We start from the raw sequence: 25,768 nt of genomic DNA, 5'->3' as shown, positions 1-25,768 counted from the left end.
TAAACATAAACCTTGATGGTACAAAATCTGTTCTGGCTATTTGTGTATATAACTTCTTGGTGATGAGACACCTATAGATCATGAAAACAAGGGGTCCTGCATAACTCCATCAGACCCCTTGTCGCTCTGTAAGACTAATGGAGTAGACATCCGCGCATGACTGATCGTCTCCATTTATCTCTATGGAACTGATGGAGATTGCAGAGTGCGGCGCTCACTGATCTCCGTCGGTTCTACAGAGATTAATGGAGCAGAATGGTCACGCGCGGTCGTCTTCATTAGTCTGATGGAGCGATGAGGGGTCTGATGGAGGTATGAGGGATCCAACAATCTAGGGTAAAAATACCCTAGTGTCTCTTTCAAATAATTAAAAAAAAAAAATCCCCTTTCTCCTAGAACTGATAAACAATGAAACAAACAATTAAAATCGAATGTGTCCCAAAATGTCTGATCAAAGTAAATAAACAGTTTTTCCTGGTGTGTAACCCTGTAATGTCTAATAGCTCTGTACATGGAAGTATAAAAATAGTTATTAGTGCCAGAAGATAGAAATTTATTTGTACGGGAGGCTTAATTAAACAATCTGATCGCACTGACCCAAAGAATGGAGACGTCATCTGGGGCACACAGTAAAAGCCAGGCCCACAAGAAAATGTCGCCAATGCATTTTTTCACCAACATTGCTGCATTTGGAATTTTGTTTCCTGCTTCCTAGTACAGACGGTCCCCTACTGAAGAATACCCGACTTAGACATCGCCTAGTTAAACGAACCTCTGCTTGTTGGTAACTTGCTGTACTTTAGTCCTAGGCTACAATGATCGGCTATACAGTTATCACAGGTGTCTGTAATGAAGCTTTATTGATAATCCTGGTTCTGATGACAACCCAACATTTTTTAAAAATACAATTGTCAGAGACCAAAAATAATTTGTCAGGAGTTACAGTTCTGACTTACATACAAATTCAACCTGGTTTCTGTAGGTTTGTTCTTATCCTGTATGTAACCTGGGGACTGCCTGTACATGGCATGGAATATTGGCAAAATTTGCACACATTGTGTATGTGATTGCTTTCAATCCCATGAAATACTATTTATATTGCAGGGCAAATTGCTTGTTATGCGCATGTGCATTAACCTAATGCAATTATGAATTACACATTGTCCCCTAGTCCCATCTTATTTTATGTGATAAAGTATCAAATGCCAACATACCATTAACAGCTTCCCCTAGGTCCAGGCTAGAACTTACCTCTGGTAAGTCTGACCGGACCACAGATGCTGATGCTGTGGTAATAAGGTTATGTGCATCGCGATACTCCAGGATTGCACCATATATCACTCAAATATTTTCCACAGAACTGAAGTGATTATCACAGGTCTGTAATTATGTTTTATTACACACACTAATGATTGGGACAAGTATTGGGGATGTTTGCTGCATTGAGCCTCTCCCATGAAGTTACTATTGATCTATGTAAATGGAAGATGCAAATGTTTGCTGCTTGTCCTCCTCCGAAGTCTTTCCTCTAAGAAACCAAATTTCACACCAAGAAGGGATAAAGTTGATCAGTGTTAATTTCTTCCACAAAATGAGTAAATCCATAATTAAATGTTGGGATCAAACGTCACATTTATTAGTCTCCACAAGTACGTAAAGACATATTTCCTATAATTCCTAGTTCATACAAAATAGACAGTGAAGCAAAACCAAGGTACATGACTAGACAGATGACTCCCAGCTTCTTATCCAGCTTCCATCCATTTATATGTATTGCCACAAATATAAAGATGATGGAGAACAATAGAGAGATTGTTGTGTACGTTAACCCTGTGCTGTTCACTTCCACTGGGGATGACCGGTCTATGAAAACTGTCTTAATAAACCAAGGAACTCCCAAGCAAAGCATGTCAAATACATTCGATCCCACAATATTGGACATGGCCATATCACCTTTTCCTGTAAAGTAAAAATAGAAAATCTTTATTATTTCAAACATAAGTGAAATAACACAGACACCTGACTGGTGTGTGCATGAATCCTGGACAGATTTTTAGGAAATCTTCCATCAATACAGATAAATCCAGGCACTGTGGTGACTGTGATAAGTTTATGTTTGGTTTTCATGGGCTCTGGGGATGCTACAAGAGCCCCTCCATGCTGTATCTTCACAGGCTGTTACGCTCTCTGCTCCCTCAGCACCTCCCTTTGCTTACAGTAATCTCACAGACTGACCACAGCCATGTGCTTCTAGCCTCATACTGCACTTTTCTTAGTTTTGCATCAATCTATCTGCCAGCTCCTCCGGCACACGAAAAAAGAAATGGAATGTTATTTTAATACAGATTATAAAAAGTGAAACAGTTAAGAAATGAGTTTCTGTGAAAACCATGGCAAGCCGCCCTTTATCCTCATATTATAACCGTAAAGATAGTACCTAATAAATACAGGATACCGACTGATGTACACCAAACTTTATAGACTATGGGGGAGATGTATCAGAAGTATCAGAGAGCAGAACTGTTGCCCACAGCAACAAATCAGAGCTCAGCTTTCATCTTCCCACAGCTGTTTATAAAATTAAAGATTAATTCTGATTGGTTTCCATGGGCAATCATCTTCATGTGATCATACAGTCAGACTGAGTAGACACGGAGTATAGACAATGATGCTTACCTTCTCTTGCCACTAGTACACTTGCCACGGTGTCTGGTATGCTTGTTCCTGCTGCTAGGAGTGTAAGGCCCATTACAGTGTCAGGAACACCCAGTGTTTCACCTGCAAGTATTGATAATATGAAAGGATTTTACAAATTTAAAAAAAGAGTGGGAAGTCACTAGAGTTCACTAAAAGTGCATCGTCTGTCTACAACGCTGCATGTGGCTATTCACTAAGATCATGCACCAGAAATCAATAATCTGGCACTTCCCTGCTCACGTCCGACAGAATTCACCATCTTTTTTGTGCCGCACCTTTAACATAGGGCGCGTAACACAATTTGTAAGTATAATACGGCTCTTGGTCCAAATCAGTCGGACCGTCCGATGGCACGCCCCCTAATTTCTGTCGCATGGAACCCAGTGCAGATGCGCCACAGAAAAAAGTAACGTGCAACACAAATCGCAGCGCAGACACTTCTTAAATACCTGTGCAAGCCGTTTTAGTCATGAAGAACATGCAAAAGTGCAGCACACGACCCTTAGTAAATGTGCCCCAATATGTCTACCCAAAAATGTGAAAATATTTAGTAAAGGGAATCTATCACCACAATTCCAATTATGTTATATAGTCTGTGCTGACCTTTGGCATGAAAGGAGCAGCTGAACAATAAAAACAAAGCTTCAGTTTAGAAATATGCAAATAAGGCTGAAGGGCTCTGGCACCTCATGTCGCCTCTTGCTAGACCCAGGAGTGAGATAAAGGAAAAAGGATGAGGGAAGGGGTTGGGTGGTGGCAATATATCAGGAGGCATTGTTACTGCTGTGGAGTCCGAGCAGTAACTGAACTTAAATACATAACTGAAACAGCTAAAGTTTTAACTACTTAATTCCCTAGGTGAAATAGTAAAATTGAAGGCAGAATCAGTCTTTGGGTCTTTTGACAAAAACACATTCCAGCAAATAATTGATCTGGTTTGTGTTATACAAATTTCCAATATACTTTGTGTATCAATTCTTAATGATTTTTCATCTTGCCATCATGAAACAGGAAACTTAATTCTTTACTACCTGCAGATAAACACTGGTCCATGGTCACACTGGTGCACGGCTCATTATATAAAATAGTATAATCAGAGATGCATGAAATAAGCTGGCCACCCATGCGTCATCACATGACCATGGACCGGAGATTAAAGGGGTTTTCCCACGATGGACAGTTAGGCTCTATCTACTTGCTGATCAGTGGGTCTCTCCGCGCCGAGACCCCCCACAGATTGCGAAAACAAGGGGTCTGTACTTGGCAATTTCCGTCAGCGCCATAGAGATTTATGGAGCAGAACGGTCAAGCGCGACTGTCTGCGCCATTAATCTGATGGAGCAACGAGGGGTCAGTGTTGGAGACCCCCACTGAACAGCAAGTTAGGCCCTATCCCGTGGATCCCATTTCCTTTGTGAAAAAACCCCTTTAACTACAGGAAGTAAAGAATGAAGTTTCTTGTTGCATTACAGCAAGAAGAGATCGTTAAGAATAGATACAGAAAGTGTATTGGAAATTTGTATAGTTTTCTTTACACAAACAATATCAATTATTTGCTGGAATGTGGTTAAAGAGGTCAAGCCATTTAAGCAACAAAAATGCAACTGCTTCATATCTAAAAGCTCAATAGATTTACTTGTAGGAATCACACTGGATTTACAGCATCATGGGAACTGTGGGTAGACAAAATTGACTCATCTTCAGGACAGATACAGGAAGAGGTTAGTCTCCTCCGACTTGAAAAACACTTTCAGAACACAAAAGGCAATAACAGGGCAAAGAACACAACATTGGCACCAGGAAGATACTTAAATAGATAACACTGTATTGAACCTCTATGAGCCAGATGAAAATGGAAAGTTCTTAAAAAATTTTCAGCGCTGTAAAAGACCAACCTGTTTGGCCAGGGACACATATAATAAAATCTCTGCTCAGATTCACGGCAGAGACTCTGCTAAGGATGTCACCAATCTTAGCCCTCATCTACACAAAGGTTGTTTTCATAAAAAAATTTTAACAGATGGGACACGGACACATTAAATTCAGTGGAGCCCTGCACATGAATGAGTCCATCAACGATCGGTATGGAGGCTGTAGAAAACTTAGAGCAGATCCTAGACGTGCCCATATTTGTGGCACCACCCATCGCATAGAAGTAATTGGGAATGGATGCCACAGGTTGATACATGGGTTTCATCTGTGTGCCATCTGTATTTGAATAGCAAGGTCATGTGACCCTTCCTAGGGTTGGGACCTACTACAAAAGGTCATAAAGCACAGATGTGAATTACACACTGATCACACATGGACTTGGTATCCGTTTTTGCCATCCGTAAAAATTACATGTTCACTAAGCAGAGGATGGTTTTGACAAATTGTCTTAATCGAAAAATCAGTGTGCCCACTGTAAAGTGTAGCAAATTTTATAGATTCCTACTAGTTAACATGCTTATACTTGCGGTCCTTCAGCATCTTCCCAAATCTGCCATTTACATGGCCCTACTCTCCTTAAAGCAGATGTCCTGTTTCTTGAAAAGTACAGTGAAGCCTCATGGTTCACTTATGGTATAATGGCAATTTACCAAATAACCTGCCCCCCACCCATTACAGAAACGTAACGTGGCCAACCCTTTAAAAATCAATAAAAATAGTATACAATTCTTTCTTTTTTTTAGTCCCCTGGAGAAATTCTTCCTAAAACTTCCATGTGTTGTTCTGAAAGTATAATGATAACCTGAGATATCCTAGCGAGCCCTGTCCATACAAACCTCCAGTCATGTGACAACCCTTTTTATCATGCACTTATTAAAGTAAGGGCATGTGACAGTAATCCTTGGGCTAAGAATGAAAGACAAGAGTCTCAAAGAATTTCAGCTATTTGTGATTCTTGGCATATCATTAGTTTAATTGTGATATTTGTCCACATAAAAGAAGCCAGAGGGAACATAACCAGACTTGAGCTACTATATAGGAAGTGAGAGGAGGTTACACAAGTATAAATTAAGATTTCTATGTTTCAGTCCTTCCCCGAAACCCTGATTTGCCACATGTGTCTTACCAGAAAACTCACATAGACTGCAGTATGTCTACTGTGATCATAGTCTTACATAAAATTCACTACCTATTCTGACAGATAGGAATACGCTTTGCTGCTTCTCAATTTTGTATTCCAGTGGGAAGATAGAGGTCATTGTTGTCACCTGTACATGCCACAGGCATGCTGGATTTCTACAGGCACTTTAGCCTTTCTGTATACTCAGGAGAAAGAAATAAAAGAAGAAAAGTGTCCCTTGTAATCATGTAGCAATATAGTTACACAGCAGTTTACAGACAATACATATAACCTATACCTATAACTGCTGAGAAGTCAGTGAGCAGATACTGCTGGACGAGTATCTGAACATAGTAAAATGCTGTGTTAACAGCTGTTTGTTAATAGTTAGACCAGCCTCAATACCCAGACGGGCTTGCTTCAGCTGAGCATGCATGTTTTGTTAAAGGTTAGAGGGGATGAAGGACAATTCTGGTGGTCATCTCTCCAAGGTACAAAAGAATTCAGCCGAAATTCAACATGCCTATTCTCCCACCCTGTTGTGGGAGTCTTTTATGTGTATGTAGCCCTTTAACCCCTTATCACCGACACTAGTTTTCAGCTCAATGACCAGACTCGATTTTTCAAATCTGCCCTGTTTCACGATAATTGGTTATAACTTCGGAACGCTTTAACATATCCAGGTGATTTTGAGAATGTTTTCTCGTGACACATTGTACTTCATGTTAGTTATAAAATTTAAGTGATAAGTTTTGCGATTCGTTCTGAAAAAAAGTGAAAATTTGGCAAAAGTTTGTAAAAATTCTTCATTTTCCAAGTTTGAAATGTTCTGCTTTCCAGACAGGAAGTAAAACTACCCAAAAAGCTTGATAAATTACATTTACGGAATGTCTGCTTTATGTTAGAATGATATTTTATGCATCCTCTCACTTTTCTAGGATGTTATGAGGTGCAGAACTTTAGGTGCCATTTTTCTCATTTTCATGAAAATCCCCAAAACTCTCATTTTGAGGAACAGCTCAGCTTCCAAGTGACTTTGAAAGGCCTAAATAATAGTAAAACCCCATAAATTACCCCACTATAGAAACTTCACCCCTCAAGGTATGTAAAACAACTTCTATTAAGTCCATTAACCCTTTAAGTGTTTCACATGGGTTAAAACAATATGGACCTGCGATTTAGAAACTATGGAATTTTTTTGGAAAATACATTCATTTAGGCCAAACTGACAGTTTCAGAATAAATTAAATGATGAAACGCACTGCAACGTTTGATGCCCAATTCCTCCAGAGTGTACTGATACCCCATATGTGGTGGTAAACTTCTGTACGGGCGCACAGCCGAGTATAGAATGAATGGAGGCGCCATTCACAGCACATTTGTATTGTCACATTGTACTACCTATACATTTTTATTTTTTTTGGTAATGCAAACATATGAGGGCTTATTTTTTACGGAATGAGATACAATGTATAGATAATTCATTTAGGGGGTCTATAGCTTATTCATGAGATTTTATTAACTATTTCAAGGGGGACACAAACAAAATCATCAATTTTTATTTTGGATTTTTAGCATTTTTTTTCCCCCGCTCACCGTAATGTAAAAATAATATTTTATCTTTATTCTCTGGTTCACTACGACTGCGGTGATACCTCATTTATATAGTTTTTCTTATCTTTGCTCACTTTTCCTGAGCAAAACCAATATTGGAGAATATCGCATTGTTTTTACTATTGACAACTTTTTATTGCCATAACTTCTGTATTTTTATGTTGTCAGATCTGGTTGAGGGCTTATTTTTTGCGAAAACTTTTTAGAACATTTTTTGTGATGGTGTTTGATGAAAAATTGTATATTATGGGAAGTTTTTCGTAGTTTTTTTTTTTCATCGTTCACCAAGCGGGTTCAATATTGATTTAGATTTATTGTACAGATTAATACGGACGCGGTGATACCAAATATGTACATTTTTCGTGTGTTTTTGTGTTTTATATACTGTATTTGCATTATATGTGTAACTGGGGAGATTATGGGACTTTATTTTATTTATTTAATTATTATTATAAAATGATTTAATCTTTTTTTTTTTACTTTCACATATTTTCCACATTTTGGCTTGAATAAGCGATCATCCGGTAAGCACACCGGAGGGGTCCGATCCACGGGGGACACACTTGCACGCCGCGGTCATGCTTGACCGCGGCGTGTAAGGGGTTAAACACCCGGGATCAGAGGTTTTCCGATCCCGGGTGTTAGTGCCGGGTCTGGGCTGTGATATCACAGCCCGACACCCACCGGCACTATACTGACCCGATGTCCCGAAATCTTCTTCTGACGCGGCGCCGTAGAAAGGCGTCGCGTCAGAAGAAGTACCCTTAATGACCGACGTAGAATCCCGATAGGGCGGTCATTAAGGGGTTAAAGGACATCTACCACAAGGATGAAAGATTGTAAACCAGGCACACTTACATACTGGTGTGCACCCCCTCCGTTTTTTTTCTAAAGGCTTTTATAATTATGCAAACCAGCCTGAGGGGCTGCGGGCTACATAGGTATTAATGGAGACTGGAGCCCCTCAGGCTCATTTGCATAATTTGCTAAGCCTTTTTTTTTCATAGGCCTGTAGTAGTTCAAAATACTGATATTCAAAGATCTTAAAATTACCCCGTCTCTCTGTAGAGAGCAGATATGTATCTGCTTTTGGGAAAGATATAGCTTTATCAAAAATGTACCAATTATCTAAGGCCCCTTATTCACTAGTGAGTGTGATGCTTCCAACTCACATTACACTCGCAGTGTCCTGGCTGGAAGGTCTGTCCCAAATACTGACAAACAGAACAGAATGGACGGTTGCTCAGCGGTCAAGCCAGACGTTCCAGCCAGCACATGCTGAGAGTTGGACGCACCACACTCACTAGTGTGTAAGAGACCTTGTTATTTTCTAGACACATTTTTAATATCACTGAAGGCACAACATGGTTTAATGTAAACTCTATAATTCACTTACCTACTATGGTCACCATCCAAACTAAAATATAAGTTACTCCAGAGATCCAAACTGCTGACATAAGAAAGGTCAAAATGAACCATTTCTTCCACCACCTTCTTCTGCAGTCAGGTATCGTCAGGTAGAGCAATGTAATGATGGGAAGTGATAGAACCCAAAAAATTCTTTTGAAGTCATCCTCGGGCATTGTAAAGACACTTGGTGGATCTGATATACAGCAAAAGAAATGTGGTATAAATAAAAAGAAGAAAATCAAATTTCAACAGACAGCACAAACCGTAATAACACTGTACTGGCAGCAATAATAGTATACTGTAGGTAACACTGTACCTTGAATTGGACCTTTCATCTGTTATAGTGGAGCAAAGTAACTTTCCAGCTTAAAGAGGGTGAAGCAAGTTTGCCTGTTATTCCCTATCCACAGGATAGAGGACAACAATTTGATCAGTGAGAGTCAGTTTAGAGTGCTGTGGTAAATTTCCATACCAGGAAGTTGCAGGGTGCATGCTATTCCTACCACTCCACTGTTTTCAGGATCTCTGGTGTTGTAGGTCAGAAGGAGTCCAGATTGAAATGCTGTGGTGGGATCAAACCTCAATGACTGTACCCCAAGCATGCATCTGATCACATGAAGTCACAACATGCCTGCATGGACTTTACTTCTCTCCATTCTCAATGGAGGCTGCTGTGACTTCATCTGATGGGGTGCAGTCTGCTGATGTTAGGAGGTGAAATCACCTGAGATGATGTCAGCCTCGTCGCACGACATTATTGCTGAATGCTGAGATGAAGTTGCAGGATTCAGCCCGAGGAGGCCATGCCCCTCAACACCCTCTAGAGCTAGCTATAAACAAGGCAATGTTATAAATATACTTTATGGGGATCTAAGATAAACCATTTTTAGCCACTAGCTGTATCTGTAAAACACATTGCAAAGGATAACATTGTTGGAGTTCACAAAATTGAACCTCCAAAGTTTGAATGCAGCATGCTATTGGTAATCACTTCTGGCACAGCTCAAAGAGTTCCCCCCTTTCTCCTATAAGAAAATATAACACATTATAAACATTTGAAACCAATACTGACCATCTGAAATGTCATTCAGTCCATGCAAGCTTATTGATAGATGAGAATAATCGGAATCTTCCTGAAAGATGCCACTGTCTGATCGGGAATTTTGGCGAACAACTCGTATGCTCTCTTCTTTCCAGCCAAGTAAGGGCTGCTGGTCATTGCTTTCTTCTAGAGCTTCAGCAAAACATCTACAGCAAGGACTGAACTTCTTAATCATATACTGATTAATTCTTATGTCAAAGCACAGCACCACAATATAGAGACCATATATCAAAATCAATGATGCAGATTCATACCTAAAGTAAAAGAATACAGTGTTGAAAGACGTTATACATAGATATCTATATGAATCCATCTAGACACAGTTCCTGCAAACTATCCTTTGGATAGTTGTAATTATTAGGTCATTTGATTAATTGGCCAGCTCTATAAGTTTTAACAGTTTGCTGGTCTTGAAACGGATATATCGTCACAAGTGCACCAGTGAATATCTTAACTGAATGGCTAAAAGAATTGGTGCTGCAATGCTCCAGTCAAAGTCCAGACTTAAAGGGATATTCCCACTTCAGCAAATTAATGTTATTGTTTGTATAATAATAAAAAATACAATTTTCCAATATTCTTTCTGTATCAATTCCTCACTATTTTCTAGATCTCTGCTTGCTTTTTTCTGTAGTTGTAGGTAAAAAAAAAAAAAAAAAAAAACAGGACGCAAGACCGTGCTTCTCAAAAACGGCAATACTTTATTTCATAAATGGACGGCGCGTTTTGGGGCGTATGGCTCCCTATCTATTATAATAATAATAGAAGTATAATAAATAATAGATGTATCAAAAATCTCAATAGGTCATAGTTAGAGATGAGCGAGCACTAAAATGCTCGAGTGCTCGTTATTCGAGACGAACTTTTCCAGATGCTCCAGTGCTCGTCTCGAATAACGAGCCCCATTGAAGTCAATGGGAGACTCGAGCATTTTTCAAAGGGACCATGGTTCGGGAATAAAATGTGTTAATTAATTGAAAAAGAATGTCTTCTGATAAGTTAGCAGATGTATGCAAACATCTGCAATCTATTCTTCACTGTTCCGCGCGTATATTATCTCCCGACAAGTTAACAGATGTGAAGAACAGTGAAGAATAGAATAAAAACAGTGAACACAGGATCATTTAAGTGAAAAACACAGTGAAGAATAGATTGCAGATGTTCTGCACATCTGCTTACTTGTCGGGAGATACGCTGTCCCGGGATCCGCTGCTCTTCTTCCACTGAAGTCTCCCCGATGTCTCCGTGCCCCTCGATGTCTCCGCGCCCCTCGATGTCTCCGTGCCCCTCGATGTCTCCGTGCCCCTCGATGTCTCCGTGCCCCTCGATGTCTCCCCGTGCCCCTCGATGTCTCCCCGTGCCCCTCGATGTCTCCCCGTGCCCCTCGATGTCTCCCCGTGCCCCTCGATGTCTCCGTGCCCCTCGATGTCTCCGTGCCCCTCGATGTCTCCGTGCCCCTCGATGTCTCCCCGTGCCCCTCGATGTCTCCCCGTGCCCCTCGATGTCTCCGTGCTGCCGCTGCCCCATGTCTCTGTGCTGCTCACCGTGTTCTTCACACATATATATTGTTCTTCACATACTATTTTGTTCGCACCGTTCCGCGCGTATCTTCCGACAAGTAAACAGATGTGCCGAACATCTGTAATCTATTCTTCACTGTATTCTTCACTGTGTTTTTCACTTAAATGATCCTGTGTTCACTGTGTTCACTGTTTTTATTCTATTCTTCATTGTTCTTCACTGTGTTTTTTTAATTAAATGCTCGATCTCGAGCAGGGGAAATACTCGTCCGAGCAACGAGCCGTCTCGAGTACCTTAATACTCGAACGAGCATCAAGCTCGGACGAGTATACTCGCTCATCTCTAGTCATAGTGCATTTCATGGGGTGATTTGCAAATATCAATAAATAATAGGGAGAGTATGTTATATTCAATAAATTATGCAAAACAATTTTTTTTATATCTACAACAGTAATGTAATGCACTATGACCTTTTGAGATTTTTTATGACCTTCTATTATTATGTTTTTAAATGAGAGCACATTTATTTATCCCTTTTTATTATATATGACGTTTACTGATTTTATACTTTGGGACCAACCCTCCATATTTGTCTGTCTTTGATTAGAACTTTGTGTAATTACATGGACATGAGGAAGGGAGCCGTACGCCCCCGAAACGCGTTGTCCGCTTATGAAAAATAGTATTGCCGTTTTTGAGAAGCGCGGTCTTACGTTCTGTTTTTTTACCTACAGCTACTGATCTTCCATCCCGGCTGAAGTGCTGTCGGGACACAGGAAAACGCAGCTAGATCTCACTACTCCCCACTTCCTGGAATATAGGACATATAATATCTTATATTTGTACTTGTTCACTGATGCGCTGTGTTACTGGTTTTTCTTATCTTGCTTTTTTCTATAGAAAGCTTCATTGGTTATTTCGAGTGGACAAAAATCTGACCACGGGTCACGCAGGTGGACAGCTTGTTATCATAAAGAGTAATCAGATCGGTGTATTATAACGAGCTGCGCACCTGTGTGACCATGGTCATATTTTTGTCTGCTGGAAATAAACAACAGAAGGACAGCAAGCAGAGATATAAAAATAAAACAGAAAACCACTAGGATTTGATACAGAAAGTATATTGGAAATTTGTATAACATTTCATTATTCAAACAATATCCATTGCTTGTTGAAATGGCTGGGTGGCCAAGTTGAGGAAGAGTTGTGGGTGTCCTAAACCTCTTCCATTTAAGGATTATGGAGGCCATTGTGCTCTTATGAGCTTTGAGTGCTGCAGAAATTGTTTTGTAACTTTGCCAGATCTGTGTCTTGCCACAATTCTGCCTGGGCTACTTGGGCAGTTTCTTAGACCTCATGATTCTCATGTGCTATAACATGCACTGTGAGGTCTTATATATACAGGTGTGTGCCTTTCCTAATCAAGTCCAATCAGTTTAATTAAACACAACTGGACTCCAACTTAGTTTTTTTTGTCAAAATGGGGAGCTGAGTGTACATAAATGAGCAAATAAAGAACTTTTTTGATCTTTCCAATTGGCTGCAACTAATCAAAGAGTGAAGAATTTAAAGGGGTCTTAATACGCTCCAGTGTGTGTGTGTGTGTGTGTGTGTGTGTGTGTGTGTGTGTGTGATAAATCACGATAAAGGACATAACTGATGTTATCAAGTTACTCACCAGAAAATTTTATTGTCAAATGTTATGCCAATTACTGCTCCTACACTGACAGCATAGGCAACACAATCACGAAATAAGGGCCAACAAGTCAACTTGCATATCTATTAAAAAAAAACAAAAAAAAAAACACCATCAGCTTGTCATCTTATAACCTGTGTATTGGAGATGGCAAAACTAGGAACAACCCTCAACATGGTTTACAATACATATAAATAAATTAAGATACAGTCCATAACGATTACCAAATGTTAGTATCAAATTACTGATCCTACAGCTTTCGTAACTTTTTATAACAAAATATTCTTACATGAGGTAAACAAAAAACAGCTTTTTATCTATTATCATTTAATAAGAATTGTGCTATTTATAGTATGTGTGCCAGTAAAAACTTGACAATACTAACATGTCACACTTATTGTTATTTATATGCTTAAATTACACTTTTCCTTTACTATTCTATGAAAAGGAGATGTTCAGTTTTGACAGATAAAAGGTTATTGTTGGTATAACGAAAAAACTGTGCAATTTTCTAATATACTTTCTGTATTAATTCCTCAGGGTTGTCTAAATTAATGCTTCTCAACCTCTTTGAGCCAAGTACCCCCTAGTGACTAAACGTTCCAGCTGAGTACCCCTAGGGAAGCGATCGGTTATAAAAGTTATTGGAATAGCAGCGCTTTCTACTGAACCTCTGTAGGCATCTCTCAGAAAAATACACAGCTTAGCACTATTGTTCCTATCAAAGTGTTCAGCCTTATGATGTAACCATTGCAGACCTCAATATAAGGCATTGTGGAGAAAAATGTGTGGTGCTGATGGTGTCCTTTCTTTCTTATTGGGCAAGCCCAAGGTTGCTTCAGTACTTCAGCTACAGATATTGATTTACATGATGTCATCTTATGGGGGCACCTGTGTCTTGTACATAGCGCTGGAGGAAACTGTGACTGGTACATAGTGTTACAGAGTGCCAATGGCTGGAATACACTAACGGGGACACTATGGCTTGCACACGGTTTTATAGGGGCAAGTTTGGCTGCACACATTCATGTACTGCCCACCTACCTCCTGCCCTGGAGATGGGGTAAAGCACTCGCCTTCTCCCTGCCCATCCCAACATGAGTATTAAATGCAGCATGAACTAGGTTAAGGACCTTAGAGTGATGGAAGAAGCATGTAACAGATCAAATGCTTCTTGCATCAGTGCAAGGTCCTTAAAGGGGTACCCCAATGACATACTAGTTAGCTCGCCATCTCCGTCAGTGGCATAACGTTGAAAGGAGCAGCTGCCGCATACATGACAAGCTACTCTCTTCATTTTGGTGTACAACAAGGTACAACAAACCCCTGTTCTTCTGATCTATGAAGACTCCCACCGATCAGCAAGTTGTCCTGTGTGTAGGGGTTAACTTGTATGTCACTGGAGAAGTCCTTTAAACCTCTTCATGGTCAGGTAGTAATAGTCATAGTAATAGTAATAGTCAGGTTGGGATGTGCCACTGGGAGTAGGAGCATTGACCAGGAAGGGTTTCATATGCTGTATTATAAACACAAATACATATTTAAAATAAAATGTCATAATTTACCATCTGAACCATTCTAAAGTTCTTCTACTTAAATGCTGAAATCACACATGGACCTGAAGTAGAAATAAAGGACCTTTACTTCTCTTTTTTGTCTTTTTTATTTCTCATTCCTTTTAAATCCTATCCTGTTTTTGGCTAAAAGAAACTGCCTCATAAAATGAGTATATGCTCCTAGCAAAAATGCTATAAGGACTATAACAACTTATTCGGATACATGAATCATGTGTTTTCTTTTGCAACTTTTTTGGCTGAATACTGACTTTAGCAGTGCTAGGTTTCTTTCTAAAGTTTCCGTATGGTGCAGGTCTTTTTTTTTCTTTGTCTCTGTTGCATGTTTTTTATTTTTTTTTTGCAACTTTTTAGGTGCATTTATGGAAGTAAGCATGGGGTCAGTTGTACTTCATTTTGCACCTAAAAAATTTGTAAAAGAAGGAAACATCTGTCTCGGAAAGATACATTTAGGAACACTGCAACAGAAACACCCACCGGCTCACTTCTTGCATAGTTGGAAAAATGCACCTAAAAACTACCAAAAAATACTACCCAAAAAACTAGCGAAAACTGGTCAAAATAAAGAAACATGCCCCAATTTGTAAATAAAACAAGTTTACTGTAAAATCTGATTTTGCTTACTTACACATTACTATAACTTAGAGCAATTGTGTTATCACTTATAAAATGTCTTCAGTTTTTATTTGTCCAATTGTTTTGTATTTTCTTATGAATAAAATAAAAGAAGCTGAAGAGAAAAGTTGTGCTGTGTACTATACCGCAGATGATAACAGGCAACAAGCTGCACATATCCCAAGTAGATTATATACAGCGGACCCCACAATAGTGCTCACTCCAATATCCCCCTTGGTGACAAACACACCTAAAAGGAAAATGCAAAATTATTCTGACAATTTCTCTTATATACTTAAAATAATAATTTCAAAGGAAGAAACTACTTGCATCCAGACATCATTTCACTTAGGAAAAAAGCACAAACTTCCTGTCTCACCCTTTCAACAGAGAGCCAACTCCTTTATGGTGGCAGCCATAACATATTATTATTTTCATCGGATATTGGATAATCTGTATTCTAGGCACAACACAATCATACCAGTGCTTGTGTTGGTAACTCAGGGACTTCACCTGCCCCATATAGCCTTAAATTTAGAAATACAGTTGAGGCAGACACCATATTTCAACCAGATTGTATTATTTATCTGCACAATGCATTCATGGACCAAGAAGGGACTGGTCCAATTACAGTGAGCTGCAATCTCTTTCTGAGCTAGGTGGGAGTCCTATGTGGTTGTCCTGGAGCGATACAGGTACTCATTGCATTATATATCAGCACGATGCTTGGGTTCTCATACGTAGAGCAGGGGTTGGTCCATGAATTACAGCCACCACAAGGTCCTGCTATGTGGGTAGACCCACAAGAACATCAAAGTGCAGCACAGCATTTCTCTAGGAACACAATAAATTAAATGATAAGCCCAAGGGCGGAGTTAATGAGTAGAAAGCAGAAAGTTACACAATGAAGTGCATCATTACCACATATTATTGACCCCCGATAGTCTAGGAGGTTCATCATTTCATTTATTGTGTTGCTAGAAAATCTCTGTGATGCACTTTCCATATATTGTGATAGATTATATGTAAGCTAAGTATTTATTATCCACACATTTTCATCATCTAGTATTTGGGCCAATGCACTGGGTGGGTAGTTATGTTATTACCTTTAGAATTTTAGTTGTATTATTTCTTTATTAATTAGTTTTTTCCAAACATAAATATGATATTCTATGTATTGTTGATATTAGAATAAAAATCAAATCTATTCATGGCACCTTCTGTAAAAAAAAAAAAAAAAAATTCCTCCATCCTTACACACTGCTCCCCTGCTTCTCATTTTCCCCCTCCACCCCACTTGTACAGACAGAGGAGATTGTGAGTTCAAGTCCCGTCCTAGTCTAGCAGGTATGCAATAAGTAATTTGTCTCATTCTTGCTTTATACTACATACCTAGAAATGCTGTAACAAGCTCTGGTGCAGAACTCCCCACAGCCATGAAGGTGGCTCCGGCAACATCCTGGGAGAGTCCAAGACCTGGAAATGCCAAAAACAAGACAAAAAATATTCTGTAGTTACACTAGGTAAATTGTATATATTATTATTGAAATAAAACTGTAAAACCAGTTGACTTCTGCTGTGCCTCTTACTTGTCAAAGCAAAAGGTTTCCAGGACCAGTATCTTGTACTTACGTTCACTGATGACTTCCAGGGAAGCAATGAAATACTCATCACAGACAATGGCCACAGCTAGAAACATGTATAAAATGACTAGGAAATGAATGATGATCCCTCCATCTTTTCTCTCCTGCTCTGTAAATAGTCCTTTAGGAAACTCAGATGATGGTGAAAAGACACAAAGAGTTTCATTCTCTGCAACAGACAAGCAGGACCTATTCAGAATACTTCATGGAAGATACATTACATTTTATATACATACACATAGCTGTAGCAGCAATGACCGTTTGTCTGACCCATATCGGACACCGTCCGTGGCTTTTAGCCTTTTACTCTGCGAGTACAATATTATATTTACAAAGATGTTTTTCTGGGACCTTTTATATTTTTGAAGCTCTGTAGTAGCTCATTCACTATAGGCTCCTTTTGCCTTGGTCATTATAGACTTGCCTTTATTACATAAATTTGCAGGAGGACACACAGCATTTGGCTTTTTAGTCATCTAATGCAGACCTGGGCATTGAACTACCCTCCATCTCTGACCGCCCCTTGTGAGGATGTTGAAAAATTTGAGCTCCCCTCCCAATCACCAAATAATGATGCAATTAAGTCCTTCATATTTTCACTGAATTATCGTTGTGTTTTATTTACAGTTATTTTATGTAGGGATAGGTTATATACAATATGCAGTATTTAGGTACCGTATTTTTCGGACTATAAGGCGCACAAAAAATCCTTTGATTTTCTCAGAAATCAAAAGTGCGCCTTATAGTCCAGTGCGCCTTATATATGAACCGTACTGACAGACAACAGCTGCCTTGAACTGTGCACAGGTCTGCCACCTGCTGGTCATGCATCCTTATAATCAGGTGCGCCTTATAGTCCAGTGCGCCTTATATAAGAACCTAGACATTTTAGCAGGCATTTATTGATGGTGCGCCTTATACTCCGGTGCACCTTATAGTCCGAAAAATACTGTATTTGGTAGAACTGAGTTAAGTATATGGTCCGGCCCTCTAAAACCATTCCAAATTCCCATGTGACCCCATGGGAAAAATAATTGCCCACCCCTGATCTAATGCATATTGCACTTGCTTTATATATATGCTGCTGAGTTGAACTAGATATTACATTTGGCACTTCATTGTGGACACACTACCTGAGTTGTTCCAAGTGTCTCACCTGGTGTACTTCATTAGTTGTACTTTTAATTTATTTCTGTTGACTTGATATTGTTGTGGGTTATCATTGCAGTTGCATCAGTGTTTTTAAAATCTACCATCAAAATCCATCATGATAAACCAGGGACATTTACTCATAGATCCAGGCACCGTGACTGTGGTAATCTTCTTAAATGTGTTATCCGTGGCCTTCTTCCTTCTAAAATCAACTTTTAAAATTTTGCTAAGGAGTCTGAGGGTCTACCCTAGCCCTTCTGGAATTTGGCATTACAGACTTTTATACTGTCTCACCCTCCCCCTGCTCCCTCAGGAAGTGCACACACAAGTGCTGAAGCTAAACAGGAGCTTTGCACATGTGCAGAAGCTCCTGGTCCCCTGCCGGCTTCACTGAGCAGCAACGCATTGGGAGCCATTGTGCCTGTACGGGACATGCAGCCACGTTCACAATTGGCATTGACTCAAAGTGAGGGGAAACTGCAGTGCTACTCGGGCGTGGAATAGTCTTAGGTCTGAGAACTTCTTCATGATCCAATAGTCCCAACAGGTAATTTGCATATAAATTAAATAAAGAATAAAAACATATAGGCAGACTTTCAATAAATAGTAAAATCAGTATAGGGATGAGGAAAGCATCAGAACCAAAAAAGTCCTCAACCTCTTGTCGAAATCAAAATCATCCATACTTATGCGAGGAACCCCACCAATCCGTTACTGCTGTGACCTAGTACCTCTGCACTTTCTAGACCGCTGATGGCACGCTAATGACTGTTCTCAGAGAACCCCTTTATTGTATATCTAATTATATAAAAATACTGATATGGTTTATTAACATGAAGAACCTTAGTTCTGTCTCTGATTTGTAATGTAACAGTACGAGGAAGATCATAAAATAGTGTTATCTGTAGGAATTGCTGTACTCAATAAGTCATTTTACACAGCTTCTTCTGATATATAACCGTGTGTGAGAACATCTCTGAATCAAATGCTGTCTTCAGAGCGAGAATTAATAACTCTGCTTTTCTGTTATAAGGAAAAATCTCTAAGAAATTAAAGTTTCTCTAAATAGTTATAGTTTATATCTTTTCAATCAAAATAATTAAAGGGGTTTTCCCACAAGTCAAAGTTAGGCCCTATCCACAGGAGGAGACCCCTACAGATCACAAAAACGAGGGGTCCCAGTTACCTCCATCGGACCCTTCATCGCTCCTGGAGAGTAATGGTGCAGACGGCCGCGCATGACCGTTTTGCTCCATACATCTCAATGGAGCTGACAGAAATAACCAAGCGCAGCGCTCGGCAATTTCATCACTGAGACCCCCACCGATCCTGTGGATAGGGCCTAACTTTGATTTGTGGTAAACCCCCTTTAATAATAATTCCTCTATTTATAAAGTGCACACAGATTATGCAGCGCTAAACAGAGTTTTTGCCAAATCAGTCCCTGTCCCCAATGGGGCTTACAATCTAATCAACCTACCAGTATGTTTTTGGAGTAAAGTATGGATTATATCATTTTATTCCCCCTACTACTGAGTAACCTACTAGGACAAAAATATGCGATAGTGATGGACTTGTCTTAAATGGTCTTGATCAGCCCCCAGTAGATCAAGTCCTTACACAATATTGTCTACCATAGGATCTGTGATATGAAGAAGGAGGCGAGTGTGGCGAGGTCAGGCTTCACAATGCAGATAATAAGGTGATAGCCTGTGCAGAACAGCCCTCTACCCAAACCCATAAGGCTAATCTACATGTTCTGGGCTGGGATTTAATGGTCCAGATCCTAAGATAAATATGTCTACCTTAGCATGCCAAGACTAAGGGTGGTAGCACACGTGGCATTTTGAACCCGTTTTTAGGCTGTTTTTTACGAAATTTTTTAAAAATCATCCATTATCTTAATTAGGATAATTGGAAAACTGACAAAAACGGTCAAAAAAACTGCATGCGTTTTTTAACAGTCTACTGAAAAATGGCCTAAAAAACGCCACCACCCTACCGTCTCCGCCCAAAAAGTATCAGCAAATATGGATTTTGCAGTGGATATGTAATTTTAACCAACATTATTAAAGATTTTGTATATAACCACAGTGTTTGTAAACCCCATTTTGTTCCTCAGCCATATGACTTACCTGCAGCATGGTGGAGTCACCGCACAGCATGCTCACTTACTAGAGCTTGGAGGATCTGTACTGCTCTGATATTGATTACCTAAAGCCTAAATAGGCCATCCATATATTTAATGCAGAAAACATGCACGCAGGAGTTTTTGTCCATGATTTGTGATGGTACATACCATAAGGCACCAAACACAATTACTAGTAATGTATAGCGGAGGGAGCAGTAATTTGTACATAGTACCAGAGGGTTGAAGACCTGGTTAAGGATGTTTACCCTTCTCCATACAATAGTCCGCAGTACAGCTCCTAACAGATTCATACAATACATAAAGCAGCCGTTTTATATGCCCTTTTTTATACCTGGGAGTAATAGCATCATAATAGTGGAATTTGTAATCTAATCACTGTAACAGGAGCGCAATGCCCAATTTCCAGCACTGTTACTCTTCTTTACAGTTTAAGTATTAGCTAGAAGATAAATGAACATAAAACGCAATTGTGCATTAATAAGACCTCAATAAAATGCTGCACTAATTCCTATGACATAGGTGCGCAGATGATCCAGTCTTATCAGCATGTTCAGGAGTAACTGTTCTTCAAAGGGGGGTTCCATTTAGAAATACTTTACAGGGAAAAGGTTTGAACAAAAATAGATTTAAAAAATCCATACCCAACAGTAAGAATGGACCTCTCATTCCTCATGGCTCCAGTATGGCAGTCCACTGCTGTCACTGCAGTCTTCACAGGAGCTACTGGCCCAGGTCTTTCATAAGGTCTGCCTCCTATTACATGAACTACAATACATCTATTATGCCTCTGGAATCCCACTTTCTGCAGACTACCCCCTATTTGCACACTGTTCCTGCTATACTTGGGCGGGAATACAGGATCCAGTCATGATGGGGCCAAATGTTTCAAAATCGTTTGACCAAAAAAACTATAGCACAATTGTATGGTGTATATGTGCACCAATGGGTGCTCAAACACTTTTCCAGGCTGTGCAATTTACGATGGCAGTCCTGGGCATAGAGGTGTGCCAGCTGGTGCATTGTTTTTTTTCTCCTGGGAATAGGTTTTTTTGTGTAAAGTGGCAGTGCAAGATAGAGAGAATGAGTGAAAATGGATCAGCAAGTACATAAACAAAAAAAAAAAAATAGAAATAATGGGCCAGATTTATCATATATGTCTGAGATGAACATTTATCGGACAAGGGAGCATGCATTAAACACACATAAGAGGAGATTGATCAGAAGTGTCTGAGAGCAGAACTGTCCTAGTTGCCCATAAAAACCAATCAGGGCTCAGCTTTCAATTTATAAACAGTTGTGAGAAAGTTAAAGCTGAGTTCTGATTGGTTTCCATGGGCGACGAAAAGAGTTCTGCTCTCAGACACGATCAATCTCCTCCAATGAGTGTTAAAGGCTCGCCCCCGTGTCCGATAAATGCTATTCGCAGAACTAAACAGTGATCCGCTGCTTACAATACATAATGCTGGTCAGTATTGTTTTGCACTGTTTTGTACTCACAATAGTGGGGGCAGGTTGGGGGGCAAAGGAACATACTCACTCCAGTCACCAGAATGTAACTTTAAAATGTAAATTACAAAGCCAGAGCTCACCTCAACAAACCGGAAGCTGAGAATAGCCCTGTAACAACTACACTGAGGGCGCGTTCACATGATGCGTTTCGTCACTTTTTTCATGTGTTTTTGACGCATTCCAAAGGCTTCAACTTTGATCACATGCTGAAGGTAACATTGCGTTTTAGCAAATGCAGTGGAAACGTAATGCTACCTCAGCATGTGATCCAGACTGGAGCTCCCACCAACATGACAACCAGTGCAACCTGCAGAAGTATACAAGTCTCATTGATGAACTGCAGCACAATGCAAAGACTGAAAGCTGGAGAAGCGTTCGTGGTGATTCCTACAGATGAGCAGCCCTGATATTCACCCCATCTGGACCTCTAGTAGAATACACTATTGAACTTTTTATTTTTCTACAAGTGTCCAGCAGTACATGTATTGAAGCATCATCTACCGTATATTCCGGCGTATAAGACGACTTTTGAAGACAGAAAAATCTTCTGTCTTCTCTGGGGTCGTCTTATACGCCGGTAATCCCGCCCGCCCGCCGTGTATTCATGGAGAATACGCGCTGAGCCCTCTCCATAGCCGGTAAGTCTTTGCTGCATATTGCAGCAAAGGCTTACCGGTAACACCCGCGATCGGTGCTAGCACCGATCGCGGGCGTTTTCACAGCGTTGGCTGCCGGCAAAACTGCCGGCAGCCTCAAACAGTGGCGTACCGATTGCGGTACCGAGGCCCGCACCTGACCCCTGTGCTGCGCTGATAACTCGGCGCAGCACCGCGGGCAGATGTTTTAAATTGTGAGAGCCGCGGGCCTTTCCCTTACAGCGCACGGACTGTTCTGCATCTGGTCCGTGCGCTGGATCAGGAGGGCCCGGAGCTGTCACAATTTAAAATTTGAAGGGGCCCCCGATCCGCCCACCTCATCCATCGACGCCGGCACAGGCTTAATGACGCACCTGCCTGCGCCGGGTCTGCTGAGGTCTATGACCCGGCACCTGACCTGGCAGACGCGTCATCAGCCGTCGCCTGCGCCGATCTTTAGAAGAGAGAGAGGGCGCGAAGAGAGCGGAATAACTAGGTAAGAGTTTTATTTTTTTTATTTTGCTTAAATCTATGGGGCCCTGTTTCTATTTGGGGGGAGGGGGGGGCATATGTGAAAGTTAGGAAATGGCTATTTGGGGGGGATATTACTTATGGGAGGCATTAATCACGGCTACTGCTGGGGGGACATTGATTATGGCTACTGGTGGGGGGACATTAATCACGGCTACTGCTGGGGGTGGGGACATTAATTATGGCTACTGCTGGGGGTGGGGGCATTAATTATGGCTACTGGTGGATGGTGTTCAATGTTTTTATGCATACCGATGGTAATGTTGTTGTTGTATGCCTTATGTTTATGAGTGACAGTTTTCCTGCTATATACCTGCATGTCATAAGAATTTAAATTGAAAAAAAGGACCATGTTAAATTCAAATCTGTTTTTTTTTTTTTATTTTTACCAGTGTTTTGTATTCGTTGGAAAAGGGGTAGTCTTATACGGCGAATATATCTTAAACTCTATATTTTAAACAGGAAAGTAGGGGGGGCGTCTTATACGCCGGAATATACGGTACTTGTACCATTAGATATATGAAGAAAAAAAACTTTTTTGGAAAAAAAAAAAAACTTTGCAAAGAACCTGATCTGCAAAGTGCCCACATAAAAGGCGATGGCGCTGCGCCACAATTACAGGTCAAGAAAGACATTTCTCCAAAGTTTCTGCCGCACTACAAAAAAGCGATCACTGGATCACTGCTCCATTTCTACACCCGGCTTCCAGCAATAACCGGAATAATAAAGACTCCTGTTTTTACTACTTTCCTTACTTTCTATATGTTTGGAAAAAGCATTGACATTCTTAAGTCCATCCTCCTGTTCACCAGTGTTAGGGTGATGCCACACATGGCGTTTTGAACCCGTTTTTGGTCTGTTTCTAAGAAGTGCATCCAAAAATGCATCCGTTTTTGTCCAGTTTTAATTAAAATAATTGGTAAAACCTGTCAAAAACTGATGTTTTTCAAAAACGCATGCTTAAAAACGGACCAAAAACAGGTTCAAGACGCCATGCGTGGCATCACCCTAAAGGTGCTTTCACGCATTCAGTTTTTTAGAAGCAGTTTTTGATGTCCAAACCAGGAGTGGAGTAAAAAAAAAAAAAAAAAAAAAAGCGGAGGAGCAGCTTCTCTCAATGATATGTTCTTAGCCATTATTATCCACCCCTGCTTTTGGCTTCAAAAACTGCATATGAAAAACGGAATGTGTGAACGCAGCTTTACAGTAACATAAGCAGGAGGTGTCCCCACCCTCACACCCGGTGCACTCACCTGTAGCCCTCCTCACCCGGCGCTCTGCACCCACACCCGGCGCCGCGGCCTGGTACAGCAGGTGTACAGCCGCCCATAGGAGTAACACGAAGGTGAGAGAGGCCAGTGCTGTCCTGCAGGGCTGCCTGCTCCTCCGAGCTCCCTGACACCCGGCCGCCTCCATGTCCTCCCTGCACATAACTACATGGAGAGCCATGCAGGGTGAGGGAGGTGATCCCTATCATGTGAGCCAGGGTGTCCCTACCACATGCACTCATTATCCCTCCACCCCAGGCTGAGGAGGGACATGAAGGAATCCGGAGAACAAAGTTGTGCTCAGATGATGCCAGATCACGGGGCTCGCACAAGGATTTTCCCAGGGGTCAGGGATTCACACTCCCATCAGCTGCTCACATCTATGGCTGCCCTATCCTGGCTGCAAGTTTAAATGGACGCTGTCAGCAAAATGGATTTTTTCTTATAATAGATGATTACAATAATGCATATCACTGCAGTCATATACTCTAAAGTTGCCCTGGTGTACATGGAAATATTGTAAGTTTTATGCACATTATGTCTATGGACGGCATCTCTTATAATAGGAAGGGCTGCCAGGTGCTGGTATGAGGAGATCGGGCAGACTGCCTCCTCTTCATTTGTTAACCCTTTGCCTACTACTTTTACGCTGATCGATCTCCCCTCCTGCCCACTTACAGCAGGAGAAGCCTGGGTGTGTGACTGACCTGGGAGCCCCACACTACATCCTGCAGGCTACATGGGGAAAGTGTGTGGTGGATGTGGTGTACTATGTGCAGCCTGGAGCTCCTGGGATCCCACACAGCTTCCTCCTGTGTCCTTCATGTCTGACTGGCTCCACATATTACACAAGGCACTTGCTAAGATGTAGCAGTGCTGAAGTGTTTGTGTATCTTTGTTATCTTGTTATGTAAAATACCTGTATCTGTGCAGTGTTATCTATGGTTGGTCTGTGAGTGTAATATACTGCAATTGAGGGCTCTGGTGACATAGGGGTTAAAAAGCGGAACAGTTGCCTATTTATTGCTGTACGGCTGCCAGGATGGTGACCATGTATGATTCGTGGAGAAGCAGCAAACCTATGACTTTTTTTTTGGCTGAAGTTTCGTGCTATATGTGAAGGTGTTGGGCCCAGCAAGGAGTGACAGAGCTAGTGTAGGCAACTAGTTATTGAATAATAAAAGCAAAACAATGAGTACCTCAGTAAATCCTAGGAGCAGAACTTTTTAAATATGCTGACTTCTTTTGCCATGAGAACATGGGCATGAGGAAGATTCATATACCTTGCCTTCTAGTTTTCTAGCAGACAAGGCATGTAATAAGCCCCTCTTCCCGAAAGGTTGGTCAGAATTCCATCCCGCACACCACTTTGGATGTGACAGGGCAGGGAACTGTATTTAAAGGAAACCTACCACTGCTCGCATGATGAAATCATGCGAGCAAATTACCTGGTAGGCTACTTAATGCTGATGCCGGCACATAGTTTTGTTAGGATCGGCGTACTTTAGTTTAGCTAAAAAAACTATTTTCTTACATATTTAACCCCTTAAGGACACAGCCATTTTGTAGCTTAAGGCTCAGCCCGATTTTTTGGATT

At 40.7% G+C, this 25,768-nt stretch overlaps 1 protein-coding gene across 1 annotated transcript; it reads right to left on the bottom strand.

Annotated features, from left to right (window-relative positions):
- Window positions 1-1,620: 1,620 nt before the first annotated feature.
- On the bottom strand, window positions 1,621-24,561 carry SLC24A5 (solute carrier family 24 member 5). Its single transcript, XM_072148240.1, has 9 exons — window positions 24,157-24,561; window positions 16,914-17,093; window positions 16,674-16,757; window positions 15,428-15,531; window positions 13,075-13,175; window positions 9,846-10,129; window positions 8,760-8,966; window positions 2,677-2,778; window positions 1,621-1,959 (listed from the first exon to the last, which is right to left on the bottom strand). The coding sequence occupies exons 1-9, from the start codon at window positions 24,350-24,352 to the stop codon at window positions 1,637-1,639; spliced, it is 1,581 nt and encodes a 526-aa protein (XP_072004341.1). The 5' UTR covers window positions 24,353-24,561; the 3' UTR covers window positions 1,621-1,636.
- Window positions 24,562-25,768: the final 1,207 nt, after the last annotated feature.

This window comes from Engystomops pustulosus, chromosome 4 (genome assembly GCF_040894005.1).
Source record: "Engystomops pustulosus chromosome 4, aEngPut4.maternal, whole genome shotgun sequence".
Lineage (NCBI taxonomy): Eukaryota > Metazoa > Chordata > Amphibia > Anura > Leptodactylidae > Engystomops > Engystomops pustulosus.
This window is presented reverse-complemented; position numbering and strand designations above follow the sequence as displayed.

Excerpts from the sequence above, each read along its gene's own strand:
- SLC24A5 (XM_072148240.1), bottom strand. The coding sequence starts at position 24,352 with ATGGCTCTCCATGTAGTTATGTGCAGGGAGGACATGGAGGCGGCCGGG. Across the intron at positions 17,094-24,156 it reads CCGGGTGAGGAGGGCTACAG|AGAATGAAACTCTTTGTGTC; the intron begins GTGAGTGCACCG and ends TGTCTGTTGCAG. Across the intron at positions 10,130-13,074 it reads TTTGACAATAAAATTTTCTG|GTATGAATCTGCATCATTGA; the intron begins GTGAGTAACTTG and ends CTTTTACTTTAG.